At 43.5% G+C, this 22108-nt stretch overlaps 1 protein-coding gene across 1 annotated transcript in view; it reads right to left on the minus strand.

Moving 5' to 3' along the window:
* Positions 1 to 22108, minus strand: part of Cald1 (caldesmon 1) — a 71623-nt gene that overhangs the window by 16909 nt on the left and 32606 nt on the right. The window contains exons 2-7 of the mRNA XM_036181446.1: positions 18689 to 18835; positions 14105 to 15047; positions 12742 to 12819; positions 7438 to 7583; positions 3345 to 3609; positions 987 to 1127 (exon numbers count right to left, since the gene is read on the minus strand). Coding sequence (XP_036037339.1) covers positions 987 to 1127; positions 3345 to 3609; positions 7438 to 7583; positions 12742 to 12819; positions 14105 to 15047; positions 18689 to 18835 — 1720 coding nt within the window. The remainder of the gene's footprint in view (positions 1 to 986; positions 1128 to 3344; positions 3610 to 7437; positions 7584 to 12741; positions 12820 to 14104; positions 15048 to 18688; positions 18836 to 22108) is intronic.

Here is a 22108-nt window from a genome sequence, read left to right on the forward strand (position 1 = left end):
TTACTCAGTATTCATCTGCAAATATTTCTCAAATACCTTCAATACATAAGGTACTGAGTGTACTGAGTGTTCAAAACCAAAGAGAGACTTGGTAATAAATGACCAATGGAGTCTGTTGCCTTTTCCCCCACATCTCAACCACTCCACAGTCTCCCTGGCTTCAGCTCCTTTTGTTCCTTCTCTCTTCTCTGGGCAAGAACTTCTGTCCTAAGAGTTAGAGGCTGTTCCATGAAGACAGTAGTAAGACCTACCTTTCCTGGAAAAAGGACACTATCCACATTGCAGCTCATTTCCTACAGTAATAGCCTTGCAGTTTGCATTGGACTAATTCCAGTTGTGCTTTTAGTAATTACAAAATTAACATGAAAAGCATCTGAAAGAGTCGGTGGTCAAATGCTTGTAGCCCTCTAAAATTCATATGGTGCTATCCAGTTCCCAATGTGCTATATAAAAGTGTAGAGTCCTCATGAATGGGATTAGTACACTTCTTAAAGAGGCCAGAGGGAGCTTGCTGGCCCCTTCTTTTCCTTTCCACTATATGAGAATAGCAAGAAAGTGGTGTCATCTACGAAGAACCAATACTGAATTTTTTTTTTGTTTTTTGGTTTTTTTGAGACAGGGTTTCTCTGTGTAGCTTTGCGCCTTTCCTGGAGCTCACTTGGTAGCCCAGGCTGGCCTTGAACTCACAAGAGATCTGCCTGGCTCTGCCTCCCAGGTGCTGGGATTAAAGGTGTGTGCCACCACCGCCCAGCCCAGATACTGAATTTGCTAGTGCCTTGATCTTGGAGCTTTCAGCCTTTAGAACTGTGGGCAATAAATGTCTGTTACCAAGTGAAAAAGATGTTTTGATATAGTAGCCTGAACAGATTAACATAGGACAGCAAAGAGTTAAATGAAGCAAAGGAAGTCTTGGATGATCAAAAAACAAATCACATTACTATGATACTGGGAGAGAAGTTTAATAAGAATTTCTGGGACAAAAATACCTTGAGAGATGAGCCTTTAGGAGTGAAACACTTGAATGGCTTCTTGTCCTCGGACAAGCCATCTTCCGGCATCTTCTGGCGTTTCTCAGCAGCTTCTGCCCTTCTCTTTTCAATCTCTTCCTTTAGCCTTCTCTTCTCTTCCTGAGACAGACAGAGCAAATAACAATACATCACAATCTGCTTCAAGTGCTGTGGGCGGCAAGAGCAGCAGTCAGAGGCGGCTTGACTCTACGATGTATGTTGACCCATCTTCTAGGGTGCTCAGAAGAGAGTACCCCTGAACACTGGAGTCCACTGCCTGGGTTTGCATTCTGGAGGGGTACTTTCCATCAGTGTGACCATAATCCTACCTACTAGCTGCCTCCATTTCCTCATTTATAAAACAGAACCACAGCAATAACCCAAGTTCATGACACCTAATTTAGAAAAATTGTGTGAAATGTTTAGACTGCCATTCTGCTGGACAAGTCTCCTTTAAAGGTGATATGTTACCATTTTGTAAGTCACTTAACAAAACCTTCCACTTTTGAATATGTAAATGAATATGAAGGCTCCCCCTGCATGCTTCCAGGAAGGGTGGTCAAGATGGAATCCCCTTGTAAGCAGTCAATGTAGCATGACAGTTCCTGCTTTTTGAGTGCCTGTGATGTGTCAGCCACTGTGAATACCGCCATCTACTTAGTCATAAAAAAAAAAAAAAAAATCCTGCAAAATAGATGCTATCTCACAGACAAGGAAAATAAGACAGGGTAGCTCAGGGTGTCCCAAGGTTCCAGTTTGTAAGTGGCAGAGTTGGGACACAATTCCAGGTCTGTCAGCTCAGACTTCTACCATCACGGTCACTTTTCAGTTAGAGGTCATGGCCTCATTGGAAGCGGGAGTTGGAACAGACATTGGAATAATTCATCCAAACTTTCCATACAACTTAGGGAAACTATAACACCCATTTCAGGAAAAATAAAAGAGTGAAAATCTTGTCACATATTTGGAGGGAATAGGAGCTTGAGGCCTGGAAAGTTCTAGGCTCAGGAGTTAGAAAAGCAGGGTCATCATGCTTATCCCATCACTTATCCGTCAAACATCTTCAACCAAGTCACTCTAACTATTTGATCCCTGGTTTCTTTCCCCGTATAATGAGAATGTACCCTAGGATGAAAGGAAAGGATGCCCTTTGTAAACAGTAGTGATCTAAGTTGTAGCTGACCTAGCTGGGTTTTCATGTGCTGAGGTCAAGTTTCCCCCCTTGTAACCCGATCTGTCCTGTGTTAAGAAGGAGACAAATGCCTTGGCCAACAGTGGCAGGGCTCTGGTGGCGCACATAGTTGGCAAGCCACTGTTGGTCCTGGGATACCGTAGCGAACAAAGCAGATACCGTTCTAGCCTCTGTACATTTTAGTGTGCTTGGAGAAACATGAGGGCCAGGGAGATGGCTCAGCAGATAAAGGTTCTTATGGTAGAAGCCTGGAGACCTGAGGCCGATCCTTGGAACCCATGTAAAATGTGCAAGGAGAGACTCAACTCCACAAAGTTGTGCTCTGACCACCACACACAGATACACACACACACACACACACACACACACACACACACACACACACCAGCAGACTCAAAATATTAGATATCATGCAACAGCTATGTTTTTCTTTCCTTTCTCTTTTTGTTTTGTTTTGTTTGCAGGCAGAATTTCTCTGTGTAACCAGGGCTGTATTGGGAACTTACTATTGACCCCAGACTGGCCTTGAACTCAACATTCTACTATCTCAGCCTTCCAGTGCTAGGATTCCAGGCACGAAGCCACCACACCCACTCTGCTTCCTAGCTTGGCTCTGTGATAGGTGGCAGACCTTTCATCTCTCTCAGATTCCCCACTGTTCCTTATTGAGAGGCTCTATAGGACAATAGGCTCAGTGGGACAACTATACAAACTCCTCTGCGATTCAGTTTCTTCATACTTGTGGAGACACAAGTATTCTGGGTTCAGACACATGCCAGTGTACCATAATAATAAATGACTGTTATTATTACTGTGAGACAGGGTCTCCTATAACCTAGGCTAGCCTTGATCTTGATAGGTAGTGAAGGAGGATGACCTGGAACTTCTGATTCTCCTCCACCTCCTGAGCACTGGGATTATAGGGGTGCTCCACCACTTGGGTATATGTACTGCTGTGGATTGAATCTAGGCCTTGTGCTTGCTGAGCAAGCACTCTACTGACTGAGCTACCAGGTTTGTTAATGATGCACTATATGTTCAAGAGTGCACACTCAGAAGAGCAGCAGGGGACTTCAAAGGGACTGTTCCTCTCTGGGGACTTGGGGACATCCAGGTTTCCCCTGGCTGGGCCAGGCAGCCCTCACCTCCTCTCTAGCTTTGCGATCAGCTTCCTCTTGCTTCCTTTTCTGCTCCTCTTCCTCCAGGACCTTCCTTCTCTCTTCCCTCTTTTTCTTCAGCTCTTCCAGCTCCAAGGCTGCCTCCTGTTGCTTTTGTTTGAGTTTTTCAAACTCTTCACTCTCAGTCTCCCCACGGCGCCTGCGCAGCTCCTCCAGCCTCTTGCCAGCTTCCACTTGTGGGGCACCTTCAGCTTCCTTGTCCCCACTGGCCCGGCCTCCTGGGCGGCTGGGGCTGAGGAAGGAGAAAAGGCAAGGTAGTTAGTTACCTGGTTCTGTCTTGGGGGGAGGAGAATGTCTGTCTGCAGGCACTATAACCAGGCACCTGATCCTCACACCAGCCCTGGGGTTGGTTGGGGATCTACATGGAATATAAGGACTTCATGAGAGCCTCTACTAGGGCAAGGAAAAAATGGTGCACCTAGTGTGAAGAAAACATCACAGTCCTGTGCAATCCTGAAAATAATAATATTGTGTATATGATCTGGACAGACCACTTGGCACATAGTCAAAAGAATTGAAAGCAAGGTCTTGAGATTGTGGAACACCTACATTCATAACATTATCCACAAGAGACAGGAGGTGAGAGCAATCTGAGTCCATTGTAGGATGAATGAATTAACATAATGTGGTATATCCACACCATGGAATACTATTCAGCCTTCAAAAGAAATACCAACACATGCTACAATGTGGATAAACTTGAAGCTATTACGTTAAATGAGACAAGCCAGTTATAAAAGGACAAATATCTCAAAATTCTACTTGTATGAGGAATCTATGGTAATATGAAATTCATAGAAACAGAAAAGGAACGGTGGTCCTCTGGGGCATAGCAGGTGGCCAAGGAGGAGCTGTGTGTGATTGTGGAATCCCAGTTCTGCAGGATGAAATGATTGTGGAGCTCTGTTGCAGGATGTTGAGAATACAGTCAGCACTACCAAACTGTAGGGCTTTTGTTGTTGTTGTTGTTGTTGTTTGTTTTTTGAGACAGGATCTCTCTACAGCTGGCCTCTAGCTCAAGCTCATAATCCCTCTACCTCAGCCTCCTAATTGCCGGGATTACAGCTGTTTACCACTATTTGGGCCCTATTGTTTCTTGGTTGAGTTAAGCCCAGAAAGGTATGTCTGTTTTGATAGAGCCTGTGGGAAATTTTTCTTATCCAAAATGTGTATTTCTACCCTCTCTGATCCCCACACAACTGGAGTATCCTTTGTCAGGATTTAAAACTCTAAAATATTACAGATGTGGTGTGATTAGGGTGGTTACTGAAGATCAAAGGGGTCATTCATTATATCTTATAAATGTTTTCAAATGTATTATCTCATTAAATAGTCATACTAACTGGGGAGATGGTGGTATTCATAAAATTCTTATCTTATGAATAAAGTGAGAGAGAATAAACAATTTTTCTAAACTGTAGAAGATGGTTGAGGGTTGGGGAGACGGCTCACTCAGTAAAGTGTTTGCCATGCAAACATGAGGACCTGAGTTCAATCCCCAGAACCCATCTGCAGAAAAAAAAAAAAAAAAAAAAAAAGCTGGGTATGATGAGAAGCATTGATAGGCAGCCAGCTTGGAAAGCCAGCCCCGCCTACTCCAGATCAGTGAGAGACCCTGTGTCAAAACCAAGATGGATGGCCAATGAGGAACAACAGAATATACTCGCTAGTGACATTAGTGACATCACACAAGCTGGATCCTCCCAGAACTGGACTGGGGGAGAATTTAGTGGTGTTCTTCTTGAAGGTCTTAATGCAGGGAGTCTTTAGCTTAGAGACAGAGATGTAGAATGGCTTCTACTTAAATACTTATTAACACACAGTGAGGTCATTACTACCTAGATCCAAGCCCAGGAATTCCACGCCTGACACCTTTGTCTCAGGAATAATGAATCACACAGTTTAATATTTATTCTGTGTAATGGATGGCATAATGCTTTCAGCTATGGAGTAAGAGAATGAAGGAAGCGAGGAGTGATTGAGGATATGCAGTGCACAATACTGATCTTCTTTTTTCTTTTTCTTTCTTTCTTTTTTTTTTTTTTTTCCGGAGACAGGGTTTCTCTCTGTAGCTTTGTGCCTGTCCTGGATCTTGCTCTGTAGTCCAGGCTGGCCTCGAACTCACAGAGATCCACCTGGCTCTGCCTCTCCAGTGCTGGGATTAAAGGTGTGCGCCACCACCACCTGGCTTACTGATCTTATTTTATATACCTTATGCTTTTGAACACAGAGGTAGTTCAGAACATACTGTTTCCTCTGGGACAACGTTTTCAGGCTTCAGGTTAAAAATAAAGTCAATTTAGTAAATCGGTCTCAACGTTTTAAAAAGTGAAAGAGAAAATATTGAAGTGCATTGTGTAGAGGTAAAGACAGTGCCATGTTTTGAAACACCTTGTTTTAGCTGTAAACATGTATGTTTGGGGGCGGGTCATGATATTAAATTTGCTAAGGGCTGAGATTATAAAGTATAGCAGCAGGTTCTTGATGGTTAAAGATTAACTCTAATTTTGAACTCAAAGTTAAAGGGTTTCTTACAACCTTACACATTGCTCTTTCAGTGTTACAGGGTCACAAGCATGTGACTCCTCTCTCAGTGAAGGTCTTTGCATTTTTGGAAACTCGTTTGTTTATTCTTTCAGATCTTGTAGTGTGGATAAGACTGGACCGTGGAATCTTCTCTGGGAACCACTAGGTGTCGCTCAGTCTTTATTTTGTGTAATCAAAGTGCCAGTCGGTCATGAGGCTCTGGTTCAACATCATGCAGAGCATGCGCTCACATCACTAAGTGCAAACTTAGATTTACTGGCACAGAAAGCTGGTTCTGCAGCACTGTCATTTATGGTACCAGACCCATTTAAAATACACCTTTCTGATTGTATTCACTCATATGCCTATTGTATGATCCTCTGTGTGTGTGTGAGTGTGTGTGTGTGTGTGTGTGTGTGTGTGTGTGTGTGTGTGTGTGTGTGTGTGTGTATCTTAACTATTGTAAACATAGAAAAATGTCTGGAATAAATGTTACTAACGGCTGAATTAAAAAAAAAAAAATTCTAACCTTAAAAATGAAGAATCAAGTCAACTTTCACCAAAACGGGAGTAAAATCTTGACTATACTGCCTCTGCCTAACCATGCTGGTAGGCTTGTAGCATCAGGGTGGTATATGGAAATACCTTCCAGAAAGTTCTGTCCTGTCTTTGGCTTTTTCAGGTTTAAGGCAAATAAGATACCATGCTTTTGCCCATGAAGAACACAGCTTGCTTTTAGCTCAGCTGGTAAATAAGCATCTAGCTAGAGACTCTTACTGTATTCCTCACTGTGTAAGTATATGGAGTGTATCATTCTCTGCTTATATGGGTATCAACTCCTAGCAGACACTGACAAAAACAAATTACATTGTAGTAACCTATTTCTCTCTCTCTCTCCTCTCTCATGTGTGTGTGTGTGTGTGTGTGTGTGTGTGTGTGTGTATCACATACATAGATTCCTCTCATACATCATATCTATATCTATATCTATATATGTTTCTAAAATGGGAAAATGAAGGCAAATTTATATAGAGGACTCTTAAAGTCTTATGGTAAAGGGCGGTGATTTGGTTTAACCTGATGTGCCCCAAGTTTTTGGACCACAGAATAATCTGAGCTTCACAAAACACTTATTTACAACCTTTACAAAAATGAACTCTTAAAATGGTACCGACAAAGATTTGTAGAAAGTTGTCTGGACCACCTAAAGCATGAACCAATGATATTAATCCCAGTCATAATATTTCTTAATACACTGATACCATATGAGCATATTGTCAAAACATGGAGACTAAGCTTTATATGCCTTGCTATTGAAAGAAGAAGAAGTAGAAGAGGATTAGGCTGTGGTTGAGCAATGACTGCTGGTCTCCTGTTAGTGACAGGGAGACAGGATCTGCTGACTATGTATCTTTAAGACAATGGGAAGAATGCTGCCTGGTCAGATCCTTTCTGTCTGGAGGCACAGGACAAAGATTCCCAGTCTCCCTCCCACATATGGGAAGACATCGACTGTTAAATAGTCACAACTTACCTGAAAGCATTCTCGGTTTGTTTAAGTTTGTGAGTCATGAATTCTCCATTCTGCGCCTTCACTTCTGTAAATCCTTTCTTTCGGTCCAAGAAGCTCTTGACTTCTTCTTTGGGCTCTTGGTCCTTTTTAATCTTCTCATCTTTGATCTAACCAAGGACACATATCAGGAAGATAAATAACTATAAACATCTTACTAGCTTTGGGCAGGTGATTACCAAGACCCCAACTTTTAAAGAAGTCCTTGGACTTGATGCAGAGCAACCATCCAGAACATGATGGAGAAAGGACATCAAGAACATTGTTAGAGAGTAAACCATGCTTCTTTGGCCTGTGAGCCAAAACCTGAACCTTAACCTTAGGAAGTCAAGCGCTATTGCTGATCTCACCGGGGTTTTTATTTGGTGGAGCAGTATTGTTGTTAGTTTTGGAAACTATCAAGTTCTAGGAATTCCACCTAAGAGTAGTTGCTTGCAGTTCCCACCAAGAAAAGTCATTTCAGGTGTCGTTTGGATGGAAGAGTGGCCATGTAGCTTGGCCAAGTTTCTTCTTGGCTAAAGGGAGTATCTTTGATAAGGGCTCAATAAGGAGGAAATAAGGGAAAAGCCAGCAGGTGACACAGATCTGCCTATTCTGGGGGCTATGATCCAGGCATTTCAGTCAAATGAGTGAGGGGTCCCAAGGAGGGAACACATAACCTACTTTTAGGGGAAGGACTTAGAACCACGTATGACTGAAGCCACGTAAACAGTTCCAGGGTGCATGTTGATTTCCACTGGAAAGATTTAGACCTCCAGACATGGGTTTGTGATTGTTGGGTAACACAGAGGGGAAGGGTATGTGGAGCAATTGGGAGCTTTGGTATTTTTGTGGGGGTTGTGTTGTGAAGTCCTCATGGTAGATGGAACAGATTATTTCAAAGTGGTTTCTGAAGTGGGCAAAGAGTTCGCATCACTATCTTATCCATTCTTAAAATGTGAACAGGAGAGAGTGACGTCCATTGTTCTTTCGAGACAGTTGCAAGAACTAGTGCTCTGTAGAAACACTTGGCAGAGGAAAGGTAGACCATAAGAATGTAGGGCTTCCTGACTGCTGAGAACTCTCTCCCTTTACCTGACCACTAACTGCTTTCCAGTGATTTTTGACACTCTCTGAAACTTTACCCCTAAAAGGCATGTTTTACAAGGTAGAATGTGGTGTTAGGGTTATCTTTATAGTCTTTTGCCTGATAACCTTCCTTAAACGGTACTAAATCACCCTGGATGGACTATTATTCATTGACTTTGCTCTAGTTAAGACTTTGATTTTCCTCCAAGGTGGGGTATATCTGGGTGTCCCTTAGTAATGCTAAAGAGGGAACCTGTAACGTGGCTGCTATGTCCTCTCTGGGAGATTTGTCTTCAGCTAAGGAGAGTGTTTGAGTCTAGAGCTGTTTGCCATCCAGCTTCTCTGGAGAGCTCATCAAGACATAGCTGGATGAAATGATCCTTTTCCAAATCCCACCCTGTCATTGCCCTCTTGGCCCCTGATTGGAGTATGAGCTAAGAGCAGGAAGCTCAGGGCCTGTATACCAGTGTGATCATGGCTGCTTGGCGGCTGTCCCTGCCCCCTAGAACACATCAGTATTCATTGAATAGGTAGGAAGAGACAGTATAGTTTCATTTTGGCCTGTCACTGTTGAATAGAGCCCCAGAAACCATGGGCTAGAGTTCATACCCTGGTTAATATGTATCTGGGAATATACTCACAGAGGTGAAGGGTGCTATTTCTGGGGTACCCATGAGATAAATTCTGAGTCAAATCTCATGGCTTATGGGGGCAACAACATAGGTAAATTTCTTTTAATTCATTTCTTCTATTTTGCAGTCCAAAATACTTTAAAGTATTACCGGATTTCCTGGCCCCCCCAAAAAATTGACTTCAAATAGATTTGTAAAAGAATGGATGTCTATCAGAAGAACAGCCTCCTGCCCCTATTTCTCCAAGCTATGCCTCTGTTGGGAAGGGTTATGGTGGGTGGCCTACTCATGTTCTCAGTGGGAAACTTTCTTAGAAACATTCTTAATCTAATAATGATGGCTTGAGTTTGACTGAGAATTATTTTCTCCTGAGAAATGAATAAAACAACTCTACAGGATCTTCAATTTTTAGTTTAAAAAATACAATGGATTAGATTCTTTGGCAAGGTCATGGCAAGCCCACAGCCTTGTGAACCCCTGGGAAAAGAACTAAATTTTTTAAGTTGCAGTGTTATCACAGAAAAAGATCTCTGCTAAAGGGTTACTGGGTGGTCACAAATGCTGAAAGAGTAAACCTGCTTCATTCACAGGTAACATGGGTGTGCGTCTAAGACCGCCTCCACACATTTTTTGGATGAGACTCCATATAGCTGCGCTACTTAGTGGGAGAAAACATGAGCATGTAGGGGGTAGGTATTTACAAGGCATGGCCTCAAGCTAGACACAACCCCAAAGCCCAAGGGAACAGGTGGACCTTTCAGAGCTAGGCGTCTCTGTCATGCTCCTCTGCATGATAAAGTTCCAGAAGAGCAAGAATTGGGCACAGTTACAGGCTTTCCGACCACATTTAACACATTTTTGTTAGCTTCAGACCCTAAATCCTCATCCAGCTCCCTGTTCCACGCTATGGATGTTCTCCTGACTCTGCTCCTGAAGTCTGGTTCCCAGACAACTCAAACGTTCAGCAGAGAGCTTAGACCCTGACTTGGAGTAGTTGAATCATCTCTAGCCAAATTGCAGGGTGCATGTGCGCACTAAGGTTCAGGACGCATGGGCCTGGGTGTCAGGAATATCAGGTTCAACAAAAAACTCTCCGCTAGAAACGGTTTTTCTCTTAAAGGCCAAGGGAAAAACCCAATAGATGCTGAGTAAAGAGCTAAAGAGAGACAGCTTCTAATTGAAGAGGAGAGACAGAAAAGTTAATGTTCAAGGCTGGAGAGCATCTGCACTCCATGGCTGCCACAGAGTTCAACTGCAGTGGAGGAAGACAGGGGGTTGGTTTGTTTGTGTTTTAAAGCACTGGAGAGACTTTGGGAAATGTTTCCCCTGGAAGGTCAGTGGAATGTTTGTGTTTACTTGTGGTTAAACTATCCTGCTTATGCTGCGTGGATTCCTGCCAGGGAAGGTTTCTGTTTGCTTTTATGTGACCAAAAAAAAAAAAAAAGAGGTTATTTAAAATGACTGAAGCTTGCAAAAAATGATTTAAAGTTGCCTATATAACACACCAGTCCAGCTAGTTGGGAAGGGGAAGCTCTATCCATTCAGCCAGCCAGCAGTTTATCCATACAATATTAAAACTGGTCTTCTGAAAAGCCTGGTAGAGGAGATTATCTTGATGGTATATAAAATGAAGTCAGAAGTTCTGAGAGCTGGAATGTGCTGTGGGGCAAACCAGGAAAGGGATAATGGCAGGTCTGAAGCCAGCCATTCCCTGGAGTGTTTAACTGATGGACTCTGCCTTATCTGGAGAGGCAGATGGATGACCGAGGATGAGCCTCTTCTGACTCAGACACCATACATAGGCATGGGATGCTTTGGCCATTAAAAGTAAAATCATTATCTTGGCGAAGTGAATTAACTTTCACAGCACCAGAGGGTGTTTACTACAGCCTGCCTTTCCCTCACTGAGTTGCAAATTTCACACCCTCTTCCCCTGTAGAGAAATGCTGCAGTGTGTTCAGCTGGCTCCTTAGCTGCCTGGTAGAGCTAAAGTCAGCTTCTGGGTCATCAGCATTTGTGCTCTCTCCCTCCTTTAGCTAGCCAGAGCTCATGTTCCAACCACAAGCTCTAATAGAAGCAGAGAGGACCAGAAGTCTTGAAGCATAGCATTCTATATGAATGATAGGGTCGTTCTTCCTATGTGAATTTTACAAAGCCACTGAAGAAAACCACCCTCCTGCTACTAGTACGGCCATCTATTTTCTACACATGGAATTTTCTTTATAGTTCTGGATTTTCTTAATGGAAGCTCTAACAGAGGAATGTAGCGAGAATCCATTTGGGCCAGTATCCAATGGCTACAGGTCACTTCATCAGTCTCTTGGGCGACATGACTCAGGCACTTCTACCTCTGGTGGTTCTGTTTTCCATATCCAAACTCCTTGAACTTACTGGATAGCATGGCGATTTGTAGTGTCATTTGAGGCCAGTATGGTCAGGAAGGATAGCACAAGACAGGCTTTCTGCGTGGCACTCTATGCTGGAGTGCTATGACACTCAGTGTGCAGAAGCCTCATTTACTTACCTACAAACACCCCGGCATCTGCTCCCCTGAGTGTGTGCCTCATAAATGCAAGGCAGGGTATTTGGCCAAACTTTTCTTTTGAAAATCGTTTATCATCTTCAGCTTGTCAATTGTCTACTGCGATTTAGGTTGGGGGAGGGTACATTTTCTTGAAAAAGTTAAAGCATTCATCAAAGCCAGCTGGAAATATTTCATGATTGAAATGCAAGCAGAGAGGGGCTCATGGAACCCAAAGTCGTACTGCAGAGGCCAGAAGCTGGAAAGACTGAGGAGCAAGGCTGCCTGCGTGCTTGACTATGACACACACACCAAGAAAGACAGTTTGTATGAGAATGCTGTACTACTGTCTGCATGCCCGCAGATGCTTTCAATTCCATGTCTTTTTGTTTCTTCTTTCTTTTTTTTTTAAACTACTGTTTATCAAGTATACACATGTGTGTGGTGTTTGAGTGTGTAGGAATGTGTGTGCATGTATGTGGAGTATGAGTGTGTCTGAATGTGTGTGTTCAAGTGTGTGTGTACGTGTTTGTGTGTGTGCAAGACACAGGTTGATTTGGGGTTGGGTGCAAGGCACAGGTTGATTTTGGGGGTGTGCATGGCACAGGTTGATTCTGGGTGTTGTCTATGGCTCTCTACCTTAATTTTTGTGACAAAGTCCCTTGCTGAAGCTAGAGTTCACTGGTTGGCTAGCATGGCTGCCAGTGAGTCCTTGGGGTCCCCTAGTGATCCTTCTGTCTTTGCTACCCAAAACTGGAATTATAGACCTCCCCCCCCTACACCATGCCCAGTTTTTTGTTTTGTTTTGTTTTGTTTTTTTTTATGTGCATGCTGGGATCCAAACTCAAGTACTCTTGCTTGAATGACCAGCACTTTACTCACTGGGCCATGTCTCCAGCCAGATTAACTGGTTATGAGACACTGTACACTATCGCATCATTCCATGACCCATGAGCCATTGACTGAAAACCACGGGAGAGGAGTTACAATTAGCCCTGGGATGCTGCTCTGGGTGTGGCTTTAGGTCGGATTACTGACAGCATTTACCTCTTCCTTTTTGAAGGCAGGCTTGTCGTCTTGGGACTTTTGTCTTTGAGCTTGTCCTTTAGCTCCCCTTTCTTCCTCCTTTTCCTTGTCAAGAATGGTGAAGGTCACTCAGGTGAATAGAAGCCCTTGCTAGCTTGCAAGAGTGAGAGGGTGCTCGGCTCACTCCGCGTGGGCTGTGATGTCTCTGTGGCCATCTTAAGGCCATACTTGGACCCCTTGGTGCCAGCGGTACCTGGTGCTAGTGGTCCCATCAGCATGTGTGGCATGTCCCACCCCACCCTGTTTTTTTTTCTCCTGTGCCTCCAATTGTGCTCACTAAAATCTGACATGGCATTGTGTTCCAGGTGTGTGTACAGCCTGCCCGTGATCTTCTCAATTACAACCATGTGCATGAGCCCTTGATAGAGAAGCAGGGGTGAAAAACAACATCAGCACAGTGCAGTGACGAAGGGTTCACTCTGGAAAAGTGAACGTGCAAGCATTTCCGTTTCCTTTCATAGCTCTTAGGAGGGGTTTAACGCAGCCTTGCAGGTAGAGAAGGTAAAAGATTCCCAAAACGTTTGTATTTTACATTTCCTGACCCAACTACTATTCCTATCCTGCCTAGAGCCGCATGGACTTTTGCTACCCTCACGGCAAACAGGAGCAAACTGCATGTTCCTAACTGTCCATCAACTGTTAACTAGTGCTGCCCCCACTGAATGACTTCCTGCAAGTCTACATCAAACCTGGGTCAACATGATGGCAAGTCAGGCTTTTGAAGGTATTTTTTGGTTTTTTCTTTGGGGGCGGGGGGAAGAGGTTCCAACAGTCTCCTTTCCCTCCTTTATTCCAGCTGACTTCAAAGGATATTTTTGTCTTGCTAATATTAAATGTCTGAACTTAATTCTTTATTAACTCCCACGCCTAATTTTATAATTAAAAAATTAACTATCAAAAGCCAGAGTGAGGTGAGAAGTATAGGCCTCTTGCCTCATGTACACCCAGGAAAGATGTCAGAAAGAGGAGGTTCAGATGCAGACACAGAGACAAGCCAACACAGCCTTACCACATTCATCATCTTTGGGTTAATTCATTTTTTTTTTTTATAGCCATAACACCCAAGCACAGAGCAATTGATTTCTCTCTGGTTGTCCCATGAATTTGGCTGATTGCATACTTAGCCATAGTTGGGTTGCTTCAGGCTTGGGTATTGCTATGGCCTGAAAAAAAAAATGAACAGCTTGCCAAATGATCAAGCACGTGAGGTGATGTGCACGAGGCCTCAGCCCCCAGTTTGGTGTGCATTGCATGTCTCCTGAGTCCCAGGCATCACACAGTAGGTGCCCAGGCATCACACAGTAGGTGTGCATGCTTACTGTACCTGCTTCTTTTGGACAGCTGGCTGGAGTCTGTCTTCTTGGGCTTTCCTCTCGTTCTCTCCTTTCCTTTCTGTTTTCTCCACTCCCTTCCCCGCCTTGTCCTTGGTTTCTTGCTCCTCTAGCTGCTTTTTTCGCCTTTGCTCCTCTACCCTAGCCTTCTCCTCCGCCGCTGCCCGGGCCCTCTGCTGCTCCTCCGCCGCTCTTCTCTGCTCCTCCTCAGCCCTCGCCCGCTCCTCTGCCTCCCTCCTCTCCCTCTCTTCCGCAGCTGCCTTTTGCTCAGCTTCAACTCTTGCCCTCTCCTCTGCTAGCTTCCTGTCGTGCTCAGCCTGGACTCTTTCTCTTTCTTCTGCTTCCAACCTCAGCCTCTCTGCCTCGGCTCTCTCTCTTTCTTCCTCCTCCATCCTCTGCCGACGGGCTATCTCCTCTGCGTCTTGTTCCCCCTCCCCCTCTACTTTGGCCTCTTCTGCACCGACTTGCCCATTTTCCAATACCATTACCACGGCTTCCTCTTGGGGTTCTGGTGTTTTCTCTTCTACCGTCTCCTCTACCTGATTTTCGCCAAGGCTCCCTCCCTTCAGCTGCTCTTCCTCCTCCTCCTCCTGTTCTTCTTTCTTTTTGTCTTCAGCATCCTGAAAGCTGTTCTTCCGGTAGGACTTGGTGACTATTTCTGTTTCCTCCACCTCATATCGTCCTGGGCGACTCTCTCTTTTTTCTTCCTTCTCTGCTGTTTCATTTTGTGCCGTGTCATTTTGCATTCTTCTGCTTGGGATGGACAGACTGGCATCTGTGATAGTTGGATCAAACTCCTTCTGACGCTCGAGGGCTTCTTGGAGGCGTTTTTGACGTCTCTCTTCTCGCCTAGCCAGGCGCTCCAGTAAGGCAGCTTCCTCATCACCTTCTACCTGAGTGTTCGTGGTGGTGGGCTTAGACTCTTCATCAGGGACACTGGATGACAGAAGGAACAACACCAGAGACAGCTTGTTGGTTAGCCAGTCATCTAGAGTCACCCATAACCAGGGCAGATGCCAGCAGTATCCCGCTCACATGTCCCTAGATGTTACCGCTCTATGCCTGCTTGTATGGCTTCCAACTGCACCTAACCAAGTCTTTCTCAGGTCACTGTGTCTCCTCAACCTGCTGTAGGAGCTTTGAGTATTAATGTCACCCAACAAAAGCTGAGGAGCGTCATGATATAAACACTTTGGTCCTTCTCTGTTTTGAAGGATAATTCTACAGTCATGGCTCTTACCAGAGTTATGTTCCAGATAACCACAGTGGCCACTTACGCCAAAAAGCCACCTTCACCTAGTTGCCTTGTCCACCTGTCTCATTTCCCTACAGTCCCACCATTTTCCCTGGGATTACCTTACAAACTACTTGTGCTTAAACCGTGATTTCAGAATCTGGGTCACTGTGGATCCCAAGTATGACAAGGCTCAAATCAGAATGAGTGAATTCTGTGAGCATAAGTTTCATATTCACACCACCTAGGCATTCCTGATCTGGATTGGTGGGACCTGAGGTATTTGGAGGGGGAAGAGTATGTATAGTGTGGAGATTCGACATTTATGCCTGCAATCTTCACTTTGGAGACATCTAAGTGTCCTCCACAATTCATAGGGTAATGATTGCCAGTCAAGGATGGCATTTCCTACCCTCTGCCCTTCTTTATACTTAGACAGGACCAGGTGACCAATGAAATGTGAACATAAATGATGTGTCCAGACCAAAGCAATTGAACAAGTGTATATTCTCTATGCTTGCCAGCTCTGTTGGTGTTCAGCAGGCTCTGGATGCTTAGGGGGTGACAGAGTCATGGGGGAAAGAAAGACACATGGATCCCTCGGACTCACTGACCAGCCAGTCTAACTGAATCAATGAACTCCAGGTTGGGTGAAAGACCCTGTCTTCGAAAAAAGGTGAACATCCAGGTGTGATGGTGCACACCTTTAACCCCAGCATTTGGAAGAAAGAGGCAGATGTATCTCTGTGAGTTTGAGGCCTACCTGGTTTACATAGTAAGTTCCAGGACAGCCAAGGATACACAGTGAGACTCTGTTGTTGTTTGTTTTTGCTGTTTTGAGTGGCCTACCATCTAGCTCCCAAATAAATCACACACAGAGTCTTACTCTTACTTGTAAATACCTGACCTTAGCTTGGCTTGTTGCTTGCCAGCTTTCCTTAACTTAAATTATCCCATCTACCTTTTGCCTCTGGACTTTTCCTGTTCTCTTACTTCTGTAAATCTTACTCTTACTCAATGGCTTGCTGTGTAGCTGGGTGGCTGGCCCCTGGAGTCCTCCTCCTTCTCTGGCTACTTCCTCTTTTCCTCCCAGATTTCTCCTTCTATTTTTTCTCTCTGTCTACCAGTCCCACCTATTTCTCTCTCCTGCCTCACTATTGGCCATTCAGCTCTTTATTAGATCATCAGGTGTTTTAGACAGGCACAGTAACACAGCTTCACAGAGTTAAACAAATGCAACATAAACAAAAGTAACACACCTTAAAATAATATTCTACAACACCCAGTCTCAAACAAATAATAATAAAAAATGAAAGTAATAAAATAAAAACAAGGTGGACAGCACCTGATCTAGTACACAAGAATTTACACAATGCATTAGTACACTGTGTTAAAATACTGAAATTGCCATAGCAACATTTCCATAACTAATCGAGCTGATCTAACTTCTTTGTCTAGGTTTCCAAGAATAAAGAACTTTTCTCCTTCTTTCCAATTGGTAAAGACTAGCTAAATCCAATGTTTACTTTAAAAAAAAAAAGAAATGTAAAATCCAAACTGTAGCATGTCTATCATCTCCTCACTCTTCCAGTACTGGACACTGCCCAGACCAAGGGCGTTGGCTACTCCTGGCTGGAATTACCAGTCATGTGATACCAGAACTGTGACCAGAGCTGGAAGCGTATATCTTGCAATGTTTAGAAACTCCATCAAATTTCATGGTTCATACCAAACTTGGCTCTTCTGATGTTCAAGTTCACTTGGTTTTGGAAAAATACATTTCATATTTAACAACAAAATATGGCCAAGGAAATCTTAGATTTTAAGCTTTTTGGCCTCTGCTGTTGCTGCGGGACACTGTCTCTGTGAATTAGTCACATACAGATGACATGTCCACAGGTCTATGTACAGGATGCTTGGATCAACTGAGTTCTGATGTTTTAAAAAGGTACCACAAATTCCAAAGTGCTAGCCTGATAAAAACACTGTTAAGAAATCAACAGACTATACTGAGCCTTTCTTTGCTTTTTTTAAAAAATAGATCATGGTAACAATCATCAGTAGATGGTTAAGTGCCTAGCTGTTTAGCCCCAAGAAGGAACTTTATACTTGTAGATAATTAATAGGTCTGCAAGAAATCACATGTTCAGACCTCAATACATTTCATTAAAAACAACAACAACTTTGTTTTAGTTCTTTTGATACAGGGTCTCATGTAGCTCAGGCTAGCCTTGCACTCACTAAAAAGTCAAGTTGACCATGAATTCCTTCCTGCTTCTCCTGCTTTGACCTTTTGAATGATAGGATGATAACCATGCACCATCATGCTTGGCAAAAGAATCTGCAAATTTAGGTAGTCTCATAAAATAGCTAATATTAAAATTAAAGCAGAAATGAAATGTAAGTAGAAACAAGACCTATGTATGGGCTGTTGATTTTTTTATTGGGCTGAAGCTCAAACCCAGGGCCTGACATGCTAGACCTGCACAGCACTGTTATCTTGGTCCAGAAGCAAGGTTTTCAGAAGCAAGCAGAACAAAACAATCAGTTGTAACTTTTAAAACAATTGCTGAACACTCACTGATAACCAGATTCAGGAAAGGCCTCAAAATGTCATGTTGAAAACTATTTTTGCCCCCTCTCTTCAGCTTGGAAACAAAAAAGGCAGCGAATGGCCCTTCTGTCCTCTTTCTGTGAGACTCTGCCAAGAGCACACTGTATCATGTACTTATGTGCAGGGCATTGGGTGTTTTACATATGCTCTCATCTTTCTGCAGCTGAGCAGTCCTCTTCAAAGGGAGCTATGGTTGTACTTAGTACAGTGAAGGAACACACTTTGTTAAGTTGGGATTCAAAGAAAGGGAGTGAAACCCAGTGATCATACCTGCCCCTTCATCTCTTGATAACACTTCCTCCCCAATTAGGAACTAATTACCAAAGACCAAGGTTGCTATCTTCTACCTAAACATTAAATTTCTTATTAAACTTGTCTTGTGCTTCAGTATTTGCAAGACCACTCTGGGAAATGAGCCGAAGAGGCCATCCATGACGCTTCCCTTTAAGATTTTTTTTTTAACTTCCCTTGAAGTTAATGGAGCTATTAGCAACCTCCTCTGAACATACACTAAATGAAAGAAACAAAGCAAAACCACCTATATCCTGGGCTACACAGTGAGTTTCAGCTTGGGATACCTAATCAGACCCATCTCAACACAACCAAAACCAACCAACCAAACAATCATGGCTGAGTTGGTCTGAGAAGGCAATGATTTGCTAGCAAATTCCATTCAACAGGGCAGGCTAAGACCCACGCGGAGATGCCCCACTGAGAAGAGGACAGTACCTGTTCTGGGCATGGGCATCCACCTGGTCTGTCACCTGTCCCAAGGACTCTTCCTCCTGCTTCTGACGCAGCCTTTCCTGCCGGGCTCGGCGGCGCCGTTCCCTGGCGGCCTCTTCCTCGTCATCATCATTCCTCTGGTAGGCGATTCTGCAACATCATAAAGACAGGCTCCTGAGCACGCCAGCTGACAAATGTTGTCATTAATGTCCTGGCCCAACAGCCTTGAATGGCTACTAATGAGCCAGGTTCTAAAAGTATGGTCTACATTCTCAAGTTTGGAAACCTAACCCATTTGTTTTCAAACTTTTTAGTATTTGAAAAGCACTAAGCCAATGACTCAGGGAATGATTTACACTGATCAAACAAACCAGAACATCTACACCAAAGCAGGCTGCCTGGAGGCTGTCGGTTAGCATATTTGGACTTCTATGCTGAGCTGATTATCACATGCAAGATTTAGAAGTGGAAAGAGCAAATATTGAACCCAAATAATCAACACACATATTAAAAAGGACTCAGTACATTGTGTGAACTAGAGCCAGGGCTGTCACAAAGACTGGAATCCAGTTCCATTACTATCAAACCAAGACTCTGCTGTTAATAAGCCAAAGTTGTTCACTAAAACTGAGGACACTGAACATCTTCTTTGGTCAGATTTTGTTATTCCAGGATGTGTGTATCATTGACCATTGGTAGGTGGCTTCACAGTATGTGCATTGTGAGAGCATGTCAACCACCTTTCGTTCACTAAAACATGTATTAGTTCTTGTTTCCTGAAAACGTCTTGTTCACTAAACCATGTATTATATCCCACCACCTGCATGCTGTGCTGTGTGTGCACATGTGTGCATGTGTGTTTGCATGTGTGCACATGTCTGTGGAGGCCTGAGGCTAATATTAGGAGTCTTTCTTGATTGCTTTCCACCTATTCTTTGAAGCAGGGCCTCTTGGTTGAACCGGAGTCTGCTGATGGCCAGCTAGCTAACTTGCTCCAGGTTGGAATTACAGGTGGGCCACCGTGTCCACCTGTACTTATGTAGGATCTGAACCTCAGTCCTCCTTATTTGGTGGGAACTTTAACCCCTGAGCAATCTCCTTAACCCCAAAGCAAGAGATGTCCCTAAGTGGTACATCTTATGTACATAATTACAAAGATAAATTCATTTTCAAATTAAAGAAAACCAAACATCAGAACTATATGTAAACAGTCCATCACATGTGACTGGTGGTAGATTGTTCATTTTAGACCTACAAATCAGGCATGTTTGGGCTTAGATCCAGTACTTCTATCTGTGTCCTCTTTTTACTTCAATAATACTATGAACGTTAAAACTTCTGAAGGCTTGTTTATTTGCTTTTTGTTACTTCAGAAAAATCTGACTTTATGCTCACTAAAATCTGCCAGTGTGCCAAATGTCAATATAAATAAAGTATGTATATTCTATCTATATATCTATTATATATTTTATTAAACTGCCTGGCAATTTTCCACAAATATGGAGGGAAGGGTAGCATGGTAGAATTAACGTATGACTAAATTAATGGTCAGAAGACTTGGTTTTCAGGACTGATCTCTTAGGAATATGAGGCCCTTTTTATCAACCTGTCCTAAGTTCCCTTGTCCCTAAGAGTGGTAATGAAGTAGAAATAATGGCTCTTATGACAGAGCGTGGTAAAGTGTGGCATCTTCTTGTTTGTCGTTAGGAGAGTTCAGCTAAGGAGTGGCCTTGTGAGCAAAGACAAGCTCAGTTTTAGATATGTTGAGTGTGAGGGGGAACAACATGACCTGATACAAATGTTCCCTTCTAGTCCGTTAGGATGCAGGAGAGAGCCCTTCCTGGTGGCTTGGCTTTAACCTTCTGATTCTTGGCCTAATATTTCCTTGGCTTATTTCTTAGTAGACAGCTCCAACCACAGCAGAGAGAAGAGTACTTAACAACTGCTTCTCAATCTAATCAAAGAGGAATTTTTTACTTGGTCTCTCCATCTTGGGATCAGCTATGAAAGCACCATCTGTTTTGGAGCCTTCTTCGGAGACAAGCAGGAGACGGGAAAGATACATACAGGGCATTCATCTCCATGCTAAAAGCAAAACTCTCCCTCTTGCAAAGCCATCAGATTCAAGCCAGAGTTTTCCAGGATATTTAAGATGTCACTATCTTTCTCCTACAGACTCTACAAGCTTCATGGGAGCTGACAGCATTTAGCTGGAGATAAACTGGTTTTGTTTCCATGGCTGGGTCATGGCCAACCTTCCATCCTCTTGTATTTCTCATTGGAGGAGTGACCTGAGCAAATGTGCCATCTCCACTGTCTGATCTAAGTCTTCCTGCTTATTGTAACTGAAGATCTGTGGAGAACCACTCACTGCTTAAAGCCCTTCTTCTGGGACACAGTTACCAGAGATTACTTGGGAATAATCTTTTACTGTTGCTAATAAAATGAGGAATTAAAGTTGTTTACCAGGTTAAAACAACAACAAAAGCACCATCATGGTTTCATGCTATTTTCAATCCTAACGGGCCCAGTCTCTGGATGAAGGACATATCAGGTAGGACAAGGCCAGTGGTACACTCGGTAAAGCATCTGCCACACAACTGTGAGCACTGGTGTTACAGTCCTCAGCAACACGTAAATACCGAGACAGGACAATGCCCAGAGCAAGCTAACTAGAACAGCTGGATCAGTGAGCTCTAAGTTCAACGGAGAGACCCTGTCTCAGTTTACAAGGTGGAGAGTGACTGAAGAAAACACTTGACATCAATCTGGTCTCCTTGTACACACAAATCTGTGTACACACACACACACACACACACACACACACACACACACACACACACACACACCGCATACACATGAAGCCAAAAAAGAATGTACCAGTTGACTTTATGAGTAAAACTGTGTGGATGACAAACTCCTCAACTGTGAGATTCCTACACTGGCCCTCAGAGAGTCAAGTAATTTATGGCTTCTAAAATCAGTCTGTCTTTTATACTTCCACCACTGACTGATTTCTTCTTTTCTTTCTTTCTTTCTTTCTTTCTTTCTTTCTTTCTTTCTTTCTTTCTTTCTTTCTTTCTTTTTTTCTTTTTTTTTTGAGCTGGGGATCGGACCCAGGGCCTTGAGCTTGCTAGGCAAGCGCTCTACCACTGAGCTAAATCCCTAACTTCGATTTCTTCTTTTCTTTTTTTTCGGGGGGGGGGGGCAGCTTGGGGGTTCAGAGGCAGTGTCTCTGACTGACCTGGAACTCACTCTGTAGACCACACTGGCCTCAAACTCAACAGAGATCCAACTGCTTTTGATTTCCAAGTGCTGGGATTAAAAGGTATGTGCATAAGACCCAGCTAGGATATTTTTTTTATGGAAAAAACAAAACAAAACAAAACACCTTAGTGGTTTGCTCTTCTAGTTCTGAAAGAA

The sequence above is a fragment of the Onychomys torridus genome, chromosome 3 (genome assembly GCF_903995425.1).
Source record: "Onychomys torridus chromosome 3, mOncTor1.1, whole genome shotgun sequence".
Classification (NCBI taxonomy): domain Eukaryota; kingdom Metazoa; phylum Chordata; class Mammalia; order Rodentia; family Cricetidae; genus Onychomys; species Onychomys torridus.